A 16,993-nucleotide genomic window follows, 5' to 3' on the forward strand; every position below is an offset into this window, starting at 1 on the left:
ACCAATTACACTTCTATAAATTTATCCTAATAATGATAGGCCCAGATGTTCTTTACAACACTTTCAGAGTAAAACAATTAGTTTAAAAACTATACACTAGTTTTTATGGGCATAGACAGATATAATATTCTTAAGTAAAATAAATCAGGTTACAAAAACATATGGTCTCAAAATATATGTCAACATATAAATAACATATCTCTAAATGGGGAAGGTTAAGGTTTTTTTTAAAAAATAAATATCAGTATAGTCTAATTTTTTCTACACTAAATCTGAAAAGCTTTCATAATTAAGAAAAAATTTTTAAGCATTTATTTTTCCTACTTGTGACTTCTTTTAAAGTTGTGACCTCTTTTAAATCTTAAACATTTTAAAACACTTTGCTCCTATAACAACTTGATCATAATACACATCTTCAAGCCTCCTTATACTTCCAATTACACAGTTATTTCTTATTATTCAATAATCTCATAATTTAAATGAACACAAGTTACTAGTCAGACAATCTTAACAGTTATGAATATAAAATTATACAAAACTTCCTTCACATCGGATTCTTAAAAATAATAATATTTTCTATATGAAGTGATTAGTTCTCTATATTTAGAATACTGTATAGGTATCTCAATTTGACAAAAACTTTAAAAAAGATATGAACACCAGACTTTTTTAAAACATCCCTATCTACGATAATTTCTATTTACTCTTTTCTAAGTAACAAATAATTCACAAAATGAAGAATCATTTCAATAATCTGAGAATCACAGTTTTAATTTTTTTGTACCCACAGGCTGTGATATCATGCTTGCCCTATGACAACTTGTGATTAAAAAATAAAAATTAACAACTATACATGCCTTTAAAAGCAAAAAGTTAGGGCCGGCCCAGTGGCACAAGCGGTTAGGTGCGTGCGCTCTGCTGCGGTGCCCGGGGTTCACCGGTTCGGATCCCAGGCACGCACCAATGCACTGCTTGGCAGGCCATGCTGTGGCAGCGTCCCATATAAAGTGGAGGAAGATGGGCACAGATGTTAGCCCAGGGCCAGTCTTCCTCAGCAAAAAAAGAGGAGGATTGGCAGATGTTAGCACAGGGCTGATCTCCTCACACACACACACAAAAGCAAAAAGTTAATAATTATATCTGATTTAAAATAAAAACTAACATGTCTTAAAATCAGAAGATCAACAATGTAATTTCTTTAAATAGTGATCTTGCCTAACTGAAGGAGTAAATAAAAAAATAAAACTAGAAGGATTGAATTGGATGGCTCATGGCTTATGAAATCGCCAAACAATTCCTTGCTAATGACTGAAAAAATTTTCTCATTGAAGTTCCTTGTTAAAAGATTTTGAAAAAGAAAATCAATTGATGCAGCATAATGACATACACATAAGCAACATTCCACTACTAATTCTGTCAACAGAGACCTGAATCTTCTAAAAAGAAAATTTGTTATATGTAACACAACTACAAGGTGCTCAAATATTCCTTAACTAAATTGACTGCAAGCCAATCGAGACTTAATTTTAAAAGGCACATTAACAGCATCTAGTGATAAAATGGACCTCTCTTTTCACTGAAACTCATGTCTCATTTCATTAGACATGGACAATTAACTCATCTTGGTATTAGATCTATGGCAGAGTAATTAGCTTAAGTTTTACAGGTTACTTAAAGTGTTGCTTTACTAATGAAAACAAAGGTTGATTCTCACTGGATCCATCTTCTTACTACCCCTCAAAGAGTGTCTCAGAAATTTTAGTAACTGTACTTTAAAAAAAATAGAATTTTTATTTCAAACCCTCCCAATCTTTCTTAACAATTAATGTGGGCAAAGTAGTGATTCTACTCTACAAAAGTGTATTGAGATACTATCCAATCTGAAATAAACATTTAACTTTTACTGCACTGTTTACACTGTTCTATCTTAAAATAAGACTAAGCCACTTGAGTCCATAATGAACATGTAACCAGAAACAAAACAAAAAAGTCAATATTATAAATAAATTTTATTTTAAAAACACAACAAAAATGAGGGCGTAAGAAGTAAGAACAAAAGTAGAGAAGGAGAAGACACTGTGGAACTGGTTTACACTCCTGAAAAACCAGCAGGTCATGTTACAAGCTGGTCTTTATATCAATGCTGCTGGAAGTATAGCATGCAAGCACAGAAATCAAGAGTGTTTAGAACCTTTTACAGCATTCCGACTGGATAACTGTTGATATAAAAAGTTTTAAATAGGATTAAATTTTCATCTTTTTAAAGTCCTTTCTCTGATAATTAATTTTATTATATTTTACAAAAGGATTGGTCTACGATGGATTAAAATTTTTTTGTAACGGTCTTGTATTGCAGATCATTTGAAAAGCACTGATTTAAACTCTTCCAGAAAGGCAGGCTCTTCTTTCTCTTTAAAAAGAAACCAATGAATTACTTTTGAGGTTGAATTCAATGCCATGTCCCATGACATTATTAAAAAAAAAGGACTAAAGTTACTAGGGAATTAGTTTATAGCTAGAGTAGGATGCCTTTAAGACATTAAGTATGTCATCAAACATGTCAAAGGGTCTAAGGTTTAAGAGATTAAATTTGTTTTTAATTCAAAGCAGAATTAAGATCAGAAGATCTAAGTTTCAAAGATACAGATTTTCTCTCAACACAAAGAGATTTCTAAGCAAAGTTGTCTAAGACTTGGTCATCTGTTTGTGGCCTTCAGTCTCTTCCCTCTTCTGCCCATCCCTTCTACTACCACCAAGTTATCTTTTTAAAACAATTAATATATCATATAACTTCTTACCTTAAAAACATAAGAATGCCAATCTACTGCTTTGATTCAAAATCAAAAAATTCTTTTAATATAGTATTCAAGGCCCCATATCCTCAGACCCAGGCTTGTCTTCAATACCTACACTGCTTCACCCACCATGCCTCATAACTTCCACTGCAACAGGCCAAGCGTTAGCATGATGACATACACTGGTTGATGCTATTTCTGATGTCTAGAATACCATTCCACTCAACTGCCTCATAAATTCCTACTCCAGTCCAATCCTCTCTAGCTTTCCTTAAAACTCTCAACACGCAAAAAGAACTCATTACTTCCTGGACTTCCCAAAGCACTATGTGTAACATCTGTTGTAGCATTTACCACACCATGTATTAGTTCACTGTCAATACACCAGTCTCCCAGGGGTGAAAGCTCCTTGAGGGCAAAACTCATAGACATTCAAAAAATATTTGCTACCTGAGAAGGTATTAAATTAACTGTGACAGGAGGTAATAAAAATTTGAACAACCATTTGCAGTATAGGAACTAAAATATCACAGAATTAAATATCACAGGGTGGTTAGACTCCATAGCTTTAATAAGGTTCCTTCAAAACCAGCAGCAATGAAAGAATTAGGCAAGATCATTGAGTGTAAAGAAGTGTCTTAGAGACTAAGGCTACGATTACCGACACCCTCGTATTCCCAATTACAGTACTAAGTATGGGCGTGAAAACTGGACAGTGAAAAAGGCTGACAGGAAAAAAACTGATTCATTTGAAATATGGTGTTGGAGGAGAGCTCTATGGATACCCTGGACTGCCAGAAAGATGAACAAGTGGGTCCTAGAGCAAATTAGGCCTGAACTATCGCTGGAGGCAAAAGTGATAAAACTGAAGCTGTCCTACTTTGGGCATATCATGAGAAGGCAGGATTCTTTGGAAAAGACAATAATGCTGGGAAAAGCAGAAGGCAGCAGGAAAAGGGGAGGACCAAATATGAGATGGACTGACTCCATAAAGGAAGCCACAGGCAAAAGTCTATAGAGGCTGAGTAGGGCTGTTGAGGACAGGGCATTGTGGACATTCATTCACAGGGTCGCCTGGAGATGGAGCTGACTTGACAGTATGTAACAACAACAACAATTTTCATAATCACTTTTCTAAAGCAACTGATCTGTTTTCACAGCTAAATACTACTATTCAGTCAGATTCATGAAAGTTTATAAGTATGCAATTTATAAGATTAACACTTTAAGTGAGAATGTAGAAGTTCCTACTCTCTAATGCAAGTCAGAGGTACCAACGGCACGGGGGGGGGGGGGGGGGGGGGGAGGTGCACACATAAGGCAGGGATATAAAGTGGAGAGGAAAGATCACTCCTCACAGGGTACTGCCTTTCTCACCTAAGGATTCCACAAGAGAATCAAGTCTTAATGCCTGGTCCAAGACATAAATTATATATATATACTTAACTTCTCTCCTACATAGATAATAGTACTTGTTATGAACGATTCTCAGTAAAATTGAAGAATTTCCATGTTCTGTGGTGAGATGAAGAACCCTAGCTGAAAAAGAAAACCACGGTACTTTTCCTTTTGAAAACATTTTAAATAGTAATTACTTAGGCCCAACGAGAAGTTTATTACAATTATAATGTACCTTAAGATCAGTTATAATACCATTTCAACTATGTCTAATCATATTTATAAATGAGTTCAAAGGGGAAATAAGAAATATATTGCAAACAAATGACTAACTGGGAAAGCCGAGATTGTTGCATTACTCATAACAGTAGTGACCTTTTACACAAACAATATATACTTATGGAATAGCCTCTTTAAAAGTGCCTTTAACAGATGTTCAACCTCCTGCATAAAATATAACAGTTTAACTCTGTTGGTGAATCTGCTGGGAAACTGGTACTCTCATACATTGCTGATGGTAATTCAAAATAAGAACAACTCCTAGAGAGAGGAATTTAGCACTAGCTAGCAAAATTACATATTGCAATACCACTTCTAGAATTCTATCCCAAAGATAAACTAGCAAGTACATGAAAATATGTATATGAAAACTATTCAATGCAGCACTGTCCCTATGTGTAAGAGCAAAAGCCTAGAATCAATCTAAGTGACCACTAAGAGGGGAATGGTGGAATAATTTATGGTATATCCACACAATGGAATATGATGAAGTTATTAGAAAGAATAAAGACTGTCTCTATCTACTCCCATTAAATGATCCCAATGATATACTGTTAAGGGGAGAAAAAAATAAAGCAAAGTATAGAAAAAATGTAGAGTATGTAACGATCTATGAAGGGAGTGAGAAATTACACACATACATACACACAACTGTCATAGTTATATAACTGTTTATGTCAAAAAAAGGAAAGGATAAACCAAAAACTAAAATAAAAAACCAGGCTTCTCTGAAAATTCCCTACATTGTAGATTTGACTTTGGAACCATGTAAATATTTTATAAGTAACAAGAAAATAATTTAAGCAACTCCTAAAACTAGAAAACCAAGTACAACAAATGAGCTTAACTGTGGATCCATACGATGACATATATTATACACTGAAAAACTATTAAAAGATAGTAATTTGTTTTAAAAAATAATAATTTGTTATCTCTAGTGGAATATACCCTAAAAACAATAAGAACTGCGGAAAAATTGTTTTCACTGACGATATTATTGGTAGAAGTGTTTGTATGGTTAATCTGAGATTGATTTGTATATTTTAGATTAAAGCAAATGAATCATTTTGTGTCATCAGGCAGGAACCAGGATTTTCAGTGGGAAAGAAAGAAAATACAGACACACTAATTAAATAACACACTATAGTCTTAATGCTAAATGAAAATGAACTTGTAAAAATATATCTATATTCCTCAGTGTGTGTGTGGTATGTATATATCTCCTAGCTCTGTCCTGAAAACGTCTACAAATAATGATTATCACTAGAGCCCACACTACAGTCTCTAAATACTATTTTTCACCAATAGTAACCAGGGTTTCCTTAAAGAAATGGCTGATTCCAAGTCTGGGGAGGAAACCTTACAAGATGAGCCTGGACTATCAAAGTTACTAGCCCCAACTACTGGGATTGTGTCAAAAGGACCTAGACGTGAACCTGAAGAGGTCCCCACTGGTCAAACAACGTGATCATCAGTTAAAACACTAACTGCAATGAAGTGAAACACACCAAAACTGTTTAAATGCCTTCATTACGATATTCAAAAGAAAATGAAACAAAAACTCATTCATCACCTTTGGAGGATTCTTAGGAACCAATCCACTATTTTAAAACTAGCGAATAAAGAATTGAGCATTTATCCAACCTTACTTTTTGTGAAGTAAATCTAACTAATATTAATGAAGAAACAGGACATAGCTATTTTGTAATTCTTGCTGAAATAAAGGGCCTAACAATCAACGACTGCTAAAATCAGACAGAGGAAACTAGATTTTATATACCAGCACCACAACACTACTTGTGAAATATTTTTTTTAATATAATTTTATTTATTTATTTATTTTTTCCCCCAAAGCCCCAGTAGATGTATGTCACGGCTGCAGGTCCTTCTAGTTGCTGTATGTGGGACGCGGCCTCAGCATGGCCGGAGAAGCAGTGCGTCGGTGCGCGCCCGGGATCCGAACCTGGGTGGCCAGCAGCGGAGTGTGCTCACTTAACCGCTAAGCCATGGGGCCGGCCCTGAAATACTCTTTCAAAGGGAAGGAAGGAAATGAGGAAGGGATGACAGAAGATCTGAATCTAATTAAACCTTTGTCACTACCAATTTACAAGAAATACAGGGGACAGAGGTAAGTGTTACACCATCACCATGAAAATGCAATCAGCAAAATCTACAGGAATTCTCAGGACAAATAACTCAGTCCCTTTACAAATAAACTGCAAAAGAAATGGGGGTGTGAGGGAGAATGGCTTACGAGATCTATCAATCGACTGCTATGTATATGGCCATCATCTGGATGCCATTCAAACAAACTATTTTAAAAGCACATTTATAAGACAAGAGGGGGACTACGAACACCGACTAAGTATTTGATGACATAAAGAAATTTTTTTGGTGATAAAAAAACAAACACAACAGCATTAAAGAACCCTTCTAATTTAGAAACACCTAATAAAATATTTACAGACGAAATTATGTCTGGAATTTGCTCCCCAAACAATCTGGCAGGCCGAAGTGGGAAGGAGGGCAATGGGGGAGTTAGAGTAAACATGGAAAGAGACAGGCAATGCTGACACTGGGTGATGGATAACTATTACTTAAAATTTGCCATAATGAAAATTTTTTAATAAAAAATACCTATGCTAAAGGTTGTCAGAAAGGTAAGTATTCAACAAGATCAATAAAACAGGCTGTTTGGAACCATGCTTGTACTTGATGTTATGTCACCGGCCATCATGGCCACTTTAGTATGTCAACCAAAAAACTGTATTATTAATTTGATCTCTTTCAAAGTGTTAAGACAGCTGTAGCAATTTTCATAAAAATAAAAGTCTAAGCCAACCCCCCCAAATCAAGCAAAGTTATGTTTGGATATCGCTATCAATACTGCCTTGAAGCAACCTTTAGGTGTGGTTTCCTATCACCCAGCACTAAGTCTCAGACATTATGAAGCTCAATTATTTGGTGAATTGACTTAGGACAGGATATAGAGTTGCAGGAGGAAATGCTAATTACAAAGCATCACGTACAATAAGATCCACTTTCTATAACACAGGTGAACGTGCATATAACTACATGAAGAACAATCTACAAGAAGACATATCAAAATGGTCAACAAGATTAGTCTCTAGAGTGATAGAACCAGGTGCTTTTAATTTTTTTTCAGGCCATCTGTACTTTTAAACTTTTCTAAAAATAGCATACATTCACTAATTAAAATATGTATAGATGATAAGAAAGTAGTAGAGCTATGAGATATTTAAGAAAAATCTGTAATGTGTATGAAAAGTAGCATGTAAAAAATGTTACAAAATTCAACCTATGTTTGCAATTATATAATATGCCTCTCTAATAACATTTCATGAATCATGTTCCACAAAAACTGTAGTTCCTGAAGAAGTTATAGGTACATCCCTTAAAAAGGAGAGATTATGGTCAAATATATTTGGGAAACAAATGTAAAATTAAAAACTGAATTAAAACTTTACTACAGATTTATCTGATTTTAAATTCAAAGCCAATATTCTGATGAGAATGATTTGCACAGCTGAATTTGAATCTCCAGTGAGATACATGTTTATATTTAGTGCAGTCAGTCAGAGATGAGGGACTGGATAAGTTACTTCATCTCTTTAAGCCTCCATTTCTTTAAGCCTCCATTCCTGTTAGAAGAGTAAAACTATCTTCTGAGGTTGTTGCATGGTATGAATAAGACATTGCACAGATCGTGAAAGTAGTTGATACCATCTGGCCATTGTTATTAGCAGCCCTAGAATGGCCATTTGATCTCCTGAGTGTACATCCCTTCATTTCAAGCAAAGAGCTCTAACTAGAATTGCTGAGTCTCACTGGAAATTTCCACAAGACACAACATTCGACCTGCCTTTGATCAACTGTAGACGTTTCACCCATCAACATTTTTGACTGGGGGGATGGGAGTGGGGAGCAGAAACACACAAGCATGGCTACTTAGTTTATGACAGCGGAGGTCTCAGAGAAGAGCTAATGGATGTGGATAAGACAAATTCCCAAAGAGTGTCCCCTACAAAGACCACTCATATAGACTCCCAAAGGTGGACTTCATTAACCACTTTAATAACAACTGTTACTCCACAATAATTTACCAAGTATCTATGCACAAAACACTCTTGTGTTTTAATGTCTTACGTTTTTTCATCTGCTACATTGGAAACCAGCTGATTGCCACCTACGTTTTTTGAAGGTGGACCATTCCTTCCAGCATGAAGACATTTTCCCCACAGCCCTACATGTGGCCCCTGCAGCACTCTGCTATCTCAACTGAGAAACTACAAATAATCACTTTTTTCCCCAAAATTACTTTTCTAGTATCTCTAACCTGCTCAAGTATATGGTTTCCATTCAGCAAATATAGGATTAAATCCTTCCTAAAGGATTTCTGAAAATCAAGGGAATGACACAGAAACAAAATTTCAAAATACATTATCACTGAGGGAAAAAGCAAATAGCTCAGAGAAATTTTTTACAAAATAAATTCATATTGATTTTGCAGTCAAAGTTTTGAGTACTCAATATTCAAGTTCCTCTAATATTTCTGAAGTTGATATCATTCTTAGAAATGGTTTATAATTAGAAGGTAGTGTACCACAGAACAGAATAACGGCTTTAGGTTCAAATTTTGACTGCCACTTTTTGGCATGTGACCTTTGACAATTTACTCAACCTCCCTGGGCCTCAGTTTTCTCAGCTACAAAACAGGAATAATAAAATTCAAATTAATTAAAACAAAGATATGCAAAATACTTAGAATAACATTTGATACAAAGTACACACTCGATACATCAAAAGAACTCCCCACAAAAGAGTGGTTTCCACTTGCAGTTGCCCTGTTACCAGATACTTAATATCAGAGACAGTATAGTCCGCCTGCTACAGATCAGCACTGCCATATGCTGGCAGGGACAGACCAAGCTTTCCAAGCTGTGATCACAGTCTCTCATGAAGTCTGACTCCAGTTCCTGACCTTAGGTTCCATAAGGTTACCCAGTACCATTCCACTAGGGATTTATATACAATCCAAAATGAGTCTCATATGCTTAGTTATAAGTCTTCTTTTTCTATGTTTACTAATCCTCTAATGATATGACAGAAATCCAAAGTTATTCATTTGATCATTCTCATTTAAACCTCATCAAAAGAAACATTTGAGATTTTTCAAACTTTTAGTGACATATTTTTATATATACAGCATTATAGTTTGACAAATTTCCAAACTGGCAGCTTCTCAAGTGTAAATACCAAAGTAAGTTAACACGATGGAGTGAGTGATACTTTAGTTGGCTAAATGAAAAATAATGATAATTAACAAAGGAAAATCATGACAACATCTTTAAAAAGTTCACAAGTTCCTGACAGGAAATAATGTATAGTGCCTTATGCACAAAAGATCTGGATATTTTATTATTAGAATGCAAAAGTATGAGTAATTTATTCACAAGACTTGTCCCCACATTCAATGACTTACCTTCTTTTTATCCCTCATTGAGCCTTTGCCTCGGACCATTATTTTACATCCTGTTTCTGCTTCAAGCTGTTTAGCTGTAAGTCCTCTAGGTCCAAGGATTCTCCCAACGAAATTAAACTGAAAAAAAAAAAAAAAAGTCACCATATATTATTCACTTGTTTGAACTCATAACTCTTTGTGTGTATGTGTATTGACAAAATCTTAGATGCCACCGAGGAATGCAAACCCCTTCTACAAAACTCTTTGTAATGACCTAGTTCAGGGAACTACTCATTATGTTAAATGGTGATTGTCTTTTCTATGGTAATCCCTGGGAAAAATTCCTTTCTTATTTATCTAACAAGAAAAGTTATACTTTCTCCAAAGCAACTGCTCGACGAGAATTGTATTTTGAGGTTGGCTGTCAGAATACCAATGGCCAAATCTGATTTCTACCCTATACCAAACGTTTAAGTCTTGAGAGTACTGTATACATTTTTTATCACATTCCTTGCACAATTTTGTCTGCATCCTTATTTTCCTTTCTTTTTTCCATTTCTACCTTTAACTTATACTACTATTTGTGCAAGGAGCCTTAACTCTTTTCATAGACAGGGCAAAGATAAAAATAATTATATAAATAAAGAATTACCATCCCTCAACAGAAACTTCTAGTATTCATATACAGAAGTTTATTTTTTTTTTAAAGGCCAATGGGAAAAATAGATTGTAAATATCGGAAAGAAAATTTTCCTCCTTCACACGTCACCTGCATAAAACACACAAAAAATGAGTGTTTACCATCAGTTCCACAAAAACCCATGGGTGGTTTTTATTTCTTTATTCAATCAAATAGGTACTGATTCTATGCTTACAGCTTCCAACTTTTTACTTGCATTTGATCCTACTGTTAGTATATCATTAAATAAAAGTAATATGCTAGAATTCACTGCCGTCAGGGCTTAAGAAGCTAGGGCACTTCTTCAATCTTCTGTACTCCGATGGCTTCTTACTTTGCCTCAATAAGCTGCTCACCAGCATTGCCACATCTTACAAAAGTGATTTGCAAATGACAGATGGATAGTACACATGACATGTACAGCTGGAAGAAAGTCCCCTTCCCCCTCAGGGAATTTTGATACAACTTTTTCCACCCCAAGTTGAGACTCACAGACTTTGATCCTGTAAGCATTTGATCTAGATCTACAAGATTCCAAATTCTGAGATTTGCCTGAACCATCTCTTTACATTCAAATAAAACCCCTTATCTTTACCTAGTTCCTCAGCATATAGTACTTTATCTACCTCTTTACCCAACCTAAACCCCTGCTGTCATCCATTTTAACAATGCACTTGCTTCCAATCTAGAATCCACATCCTACATCACCAATCTGAATAAACTCAAGTACTGTGGTTAAGCAGTTAAACTCTGAAAGCACACAGACTCAACTAGTATCCAAGCTCCAATACTAAATAATAATTAGGAATTTGAAAGTCACATCAAATAAGCCTCAATTATATAATGAAGATAATACTATCTGGTAAAGTCATAGTGAGGACTGCATGTGTGTACAGCACAATATATATAAAAGGTCCGATAACAAAGTCTGGCACATAGTGGACAATTAATAACTTACCAAGTCCACTACAAATTCACTTTAGGAAACTTTAGGCTGTCAGTCAACGATTCAGCTTACAACGCCCACAGAAAGGGATATGATCAATAGCAAATTTGCCAGAGACTTGACACTCAGACACTGAGTTTTGCAGAACACTATAAAGAAAACGTGGAAATGATATACAGAACAACTGACCCACCCCTGCCCACAAATCACCAAGGGCCAGGCATCTAACTTACAGGTAACATGCTTGAGTTTTCATCTCTAGAAAAACTGAAGAGCCAAGAGAAAAGACTTTCATGTTCTAGCATTTTGCTCCCTTCTCAAAGGTTGACGTTTCAAGTGATTATGTAAAACTGAAGCTTGCAGTGGGCAAGCCCAGTGAACATAAGCTTCTAATTCAAATTTTTAGTTTTTCATACTTAAATAAGAATAGACCAAGAAGGTTCACCAAAGACTTGAGGAACCCTCAAGAAAGAGATAGCATAAAATCAAGAAACAGGACAAGAGACTGTTCTTGAGGGAAAAGACTGCCTAAAGGAGACAATATCCAAAAAGAATATCCTTTAGCGGATAGTGCTAAACTATTTTCTAAAATACTTGTATACTTTATATTCCCAAGAGAGAATGAGGATTTGATTTGATCCACTTCCAACACTTGTTATTGCCAATGTTTTTTATTTTAGCCATTCTGGTGCATTTGCTAAATGTTTGAATTAGCATTCTCTTGATTACTGATCGATCAGTTTTTCATGTTTATTGGTCATTCGGATATACTTTTTTGAAGCACATTTGAAGTTTCCAGACTATTTTTCCACTGCATTGTTTAGCTTTTTCTTCTTGATTTCTACTTTGTGGTTACATGTGTAGCAAACACCTTTTCCCATCCTGTGGCTTACCTTCTCGTTCTTTAATGATGTTGCATGATGACTGCATTTAATCAAACTGAACTGAATTAAATTACATTTAATTTTAATGTAGCTTAAGTTATCAGTCCTCACTTAACCGTTAGTGTTTTCTGTGCATGTTTAAAAGAAGTCTTTGTCCACCCCAAGGTCATCAAGATATCCTTCTGTATTGCCTTTTAGAAGCTTTATTGTTATGCCTTGCACATTACATCCACAGTGTACTGCGAAGTGATGTCTGTGATGAGACAACTTTTTTTCTCTCATATGGATACCCAATTGTCCTAGCATATTTTACTGAAAAGACTATCCTTTTCCAACTGTTCTACAATGCCATCGTCATAAATAACATCTATATATACTCTTGGGTCTATTTCTGGGCTATTTTATTACATTCACCTACTTGTTTATCCTTGCTTTAATATTACACTATATTATTTATTGTAACTTTATACTAAACCTTGATATGCAAATTATTCTACCTTGCTCTTCTTTAAGAGTGTCTCAGCTATTCATGGCCCTTTGTGTTTCCATACAGATTTTAGAAACAGTTGGTCAATTTCTAAAACAACACTTGTAGTAATTTTAATTGGGATCATATTACCATAGAGTCTTCAAAAACCATAACAATATAATTTCTTCATTTGGTTAGGTCTACTTTGATTTCTTTCAAAAATCTACAGCTTTTTGATTGTACATTTACTCATTGTTTGTTAGAAGTATTCCTAGATATTTGGAAGTTTATTTTTGCTATTGTATAATATATTTTTTATTTGTTTCTTGTATGTGAACACGTAATTGATTTTCTTATATCAAACCTTGGACCCAGCAACTTTGTTTCTTCATTATTAATTCTCATAATTTTTCTGTAAGTTCTTTTGGATTCTTCAGGCAAATAATCATACTACTTGTAAATAATGACTATTATTTTTCTCCTTTCCAACTATATTTTATTATTTTTCTTGCCATCCTCATGGCACTGGCCAGCACACCCTGAGTTCAAAGTCAAATGAGTGCATCATTCTTGACTGGTTCCAGATTTCAAGAATAAAGTTCTCAACAGTTCACCATAAAGTTTGAAGTAATCTATAGATTTTTTGTAGATATGCATTACCAGATTAACAAAATTCCCTTCTATTCCCTAGTTCACTAAGAGAATTTTTCTAATCAAGAGTAAATGTTTAAATTTATCACATTTCTTCACCATCTACTGAGATAACCATTTATATTTCTCCTTTATTCTGTTAATGCAGTAAATTACAACTAATTATCAGATGTTAAACCAACCCTACTCAACTTAATCATGATACATTATCCTTTTTATAAATTGCTGGATTCAGTTGGCTAGCATTTTGGTGATGACTTTTTTTTTTTTAATTTATATACATGAATGGAATTGGCCTGTAATTTTCCTTTCTCGTAGAATATGCTTCTTGGGTTTTAACATCAAGGTTATTCTGGCCTCAGACCATGTTGGAATGTATTCCCTCTTTTTATACTCTCTGGATGGGCTTATAGAAGACTAGTGTTACTTCTTCCTTAAATATTGAATAGAAATCAGCAGTGAAGCCACATGGGCCTAGAGTTTTTCTCTGTGCAAGGTTTCTAATTACGGATTCAGTTCTTTCATTCAGATCTTCTATTCCTCTATATGTCAATTTTGGTAACTTGTGTTTATCTAGAAATATGTCCGTATTGTTTAAATTTTCAAATTTGTGACATCCGATTTTCTTTTTAATACCTATAGGATCTGTAGCGACGTCCTCTCTTTCATTCCTGATTGGTTATCTATGTCTTCCTTCTTGGTGAGTCTTCCAGTAGAATTTACTTTTGTTTTTGTTGACTGAGGTAGACTGATTTCAAAAAATGGCCACAATTACCCATTCACCCCTAAAGGTATCTATGTCATCTGCAGTGTAAATTTGCAACTCCTCTCACCTCTTGAATCTGGGCTAGCATTGTGACTTGCTTTCCAATACAATGTAGTGGAAAGAATAATATGTGCATTAAAAGCCTAAATCTCAGTCTTATGTGCATCTACTCTCTTAGAGCCCTATTATTCCCACGTAAACAAGTTCAGATAAACCTACTGGAGAATGAAAGACAAGTGACCCAGTCACCATCAATCTCCCAGCCCACAGCTGGAAAACTCATAAAAGCAGAGCTGCCTGGCTGAGCTACTACAGCTAGTTGACTGCAGATGCAGACCAGAACTACTTTGCTGAACCCAGCCTAAATGACCAGCCAGCCTGCAGAACAGAAGCAGAGGCTAAACAAATGGTGCTGTTTTAACTTAAGTTTTGGGGGTAGTTTATTATAATGCAGCAATAGCTATCTGATACACTGATTCTCTTCATTTTGTGGTTTTCTGTCTTTGATTTCTACTCTCAGTTTTATTATTTCCTTCCTTGTACTTCTTTTGGGTTTAATCTGTTGTACTTTTTCCCACTTTTTGAAATGGATGCTTAGCTTTCTGCACCCTTTTTCTTTTCCAATACATATACTTTTAAAGCTCTAAGTATTCTTCTAAGCTGGCTTTAGCTGTATCCCAAAGTTTTGATATGTACTATGTCCATTATCATTCAGGTCAAATAATTTGATATCTATTGAACATTTAAATGTGTTTTGCCCATTTCAAACACATGAGAATTTCCTTATTATCTTTGTTATTGACTTCTAGCTTCCTAGACTGTAATCAGAAAACATGTATAATATAAATCTTGTAATATTTGTTCAGACTTGCCTTTCAGCATAGCATATGGTCAATTTGTCTAAATATTCCATGGGTACTCAAAAAGAATGCATATTATTCTGTGATTAACTTTTGTCTATTTCTCCTTTTAGTTCTATTTTTGCTGTATATGTTTAGAGGCTGTGTTATTTGGTTTATACAAACTTAGAATGATATCCTATCATTATGAAGTGGCCCTCTTTATCTCTAGTAATACCTTTTGCCATTAAGCCTATTGATACTAATACAGACATATAAATTTTTTGTTTGGTTCTTCACGGTATATCTTTCTTGATCCTATTACTTTCAACCTTTTGTTATCCTTATATTTTAAACAGAACCCCTTTAAACAGCATCTAGATGAGTTTTGTTTCTTCATCCAATCTTGCAATCTCTGAATTTTAACTGAAACACATCACCCATTTACACCATATGGTTTACATCTACCTTCTTACTAAGTGCTTTCTACATGCCCTACGTCTTTTATGCTCCTTTTCACAGATGCAAATAAGCACGTTTTCTCACTTTTTCTAATAGCTTGAAAGTTACACGCTTGTTTACCCTAGAGATTACAACATGTATCACTGAATTATCAAACACTAATGTTAATTTGTACTTTCTCCCTTTTCCCATACAATGCAAGGGGCCTTGACTATTCAACACCATTTATCCCAATCCAGTTTACATGCCATTAGTTGTTTTTCAAATTTTATACATATTTTAGCTCAAGAGGACATTATCACTCTATACAGATAATGTACATTTATATTTACTCATCCATTTACCATTTTCACTGCTCTTTATTCCTTTCTGTATCTTCCACTTTCCAACTAGGGTCATTTTTCTTCTGCCTGAAAAACACCCTTTAGTATATCCTTTAGTGAAACTCTTCTGGTGAACAACTCTGTTTTTTCTTATCTGAAAATGTCTTATTTTTGATGGGTTTGCAATTCTGATTTGGCAGTTATTATCTTTCAGCACCTTAAAGATTCTTTACCCTGTCTTCTGGTTTTCTCTGTTACTTCTAAGAAATGAGTTGAGTCTTACTGTTTCTCCTTTGAAGATAATCTTTTCCCTTTTTTTGATACTTTTAAGACTTCCTCCTCAACATTAGTTTTCAGGAGTTTTACTATGATGTGCCTAGGTATGGATTTTGTTTTAACGGTTCAGAGTTTCATAAATCTGTGACTTTATTTCTTTGCTTTAAAGTTCTCACCCATACCCCCCCGAACACTGATTCTGTCCCATTCCATCTCTCTTCTTCTTCTAATACTCCAATTAATGGATTCCTTTAATTTTTCATACTCTCTTCTAGTTTTTCCATCCCTCTGCCTCTCCATGCTGAGTATTTTCTTCTGAGCTATCTCCCAGTTCACTAATTCTCTCTTCAAATGCTTCTAATCTTCTGTTAAACCTGTAAATTCCAGTTAAGGAATTTTTCAGTTTGTTTTTTCTGTTATGGTTTCCATTTCTCAGCCATATTTCTCCAACTTGTCTTCTGTCTCCCTATATATAGTAAGCATAGCATTTATAAAGTCTGGGTCTGATAATTCTAATATCTAGAGTCCCTGTGGACTTGTTTCTATTGTTTTGTTGTTTCTTCAGATTTTTGTTAATGTCATCTTACCTTCTTGTGTGTTTGGTTATTTTATAGTGTCTATCAAATACTGTACTTACTAAATAGCTTACAGAAATAACATAGGCCTAAAATGATGTTACCTTCCTCCAGAGAGGATATATATAAGCTTTCTGCCAGGCATCTACTGTTACTAGCAACCCAAGAT

The 16,993-nt window shown here is 34.7% G+C and overlaps 1 protein-coding gene across 4 annotated transcripts in view; it reads right to left on the bottom strand.

Annotated features, from left to right (window-relative positions):
- The window catches only part of QKI (QKI, KH domain containing RNA binding), a 142,135-nt gene that overhangs the window by 73,249 nt on the left and 51,893 nt on the right, over positions 1-16,993 (bottom strand). For all 4 annotated transcript variants that reach the window (XM_058534023.1, XM_058534022.1, XM_058534021.1 and 1 more), the window contains exon 3: positions 9,976-10,092. In XM_058534023.1, the coding sequence (XP_058390006.1) occupies positions 9,976-10,092 (117 nt within the window). The remainder of the gene's footprint in view (positions 1-9,975; positions 10,093-16,993) is intronic.

The sequence above is a fragment of the Diceros bicornis genome, chromosome 39, assembly GCF_020826845.1.
Source record: "Diceros bicornis minor isolate mBicDic1 chromosome 39, mDicBic1.mat.cur, whole genome shotgun sequence".
Classification (NCBI taxonomy): domain Eukaryota; kingdom Metazoa; phylum Chordata; class Mammalia; order Perissodactyla; family Rhinocerotidae; genus Diceros; species Diceros bicornis.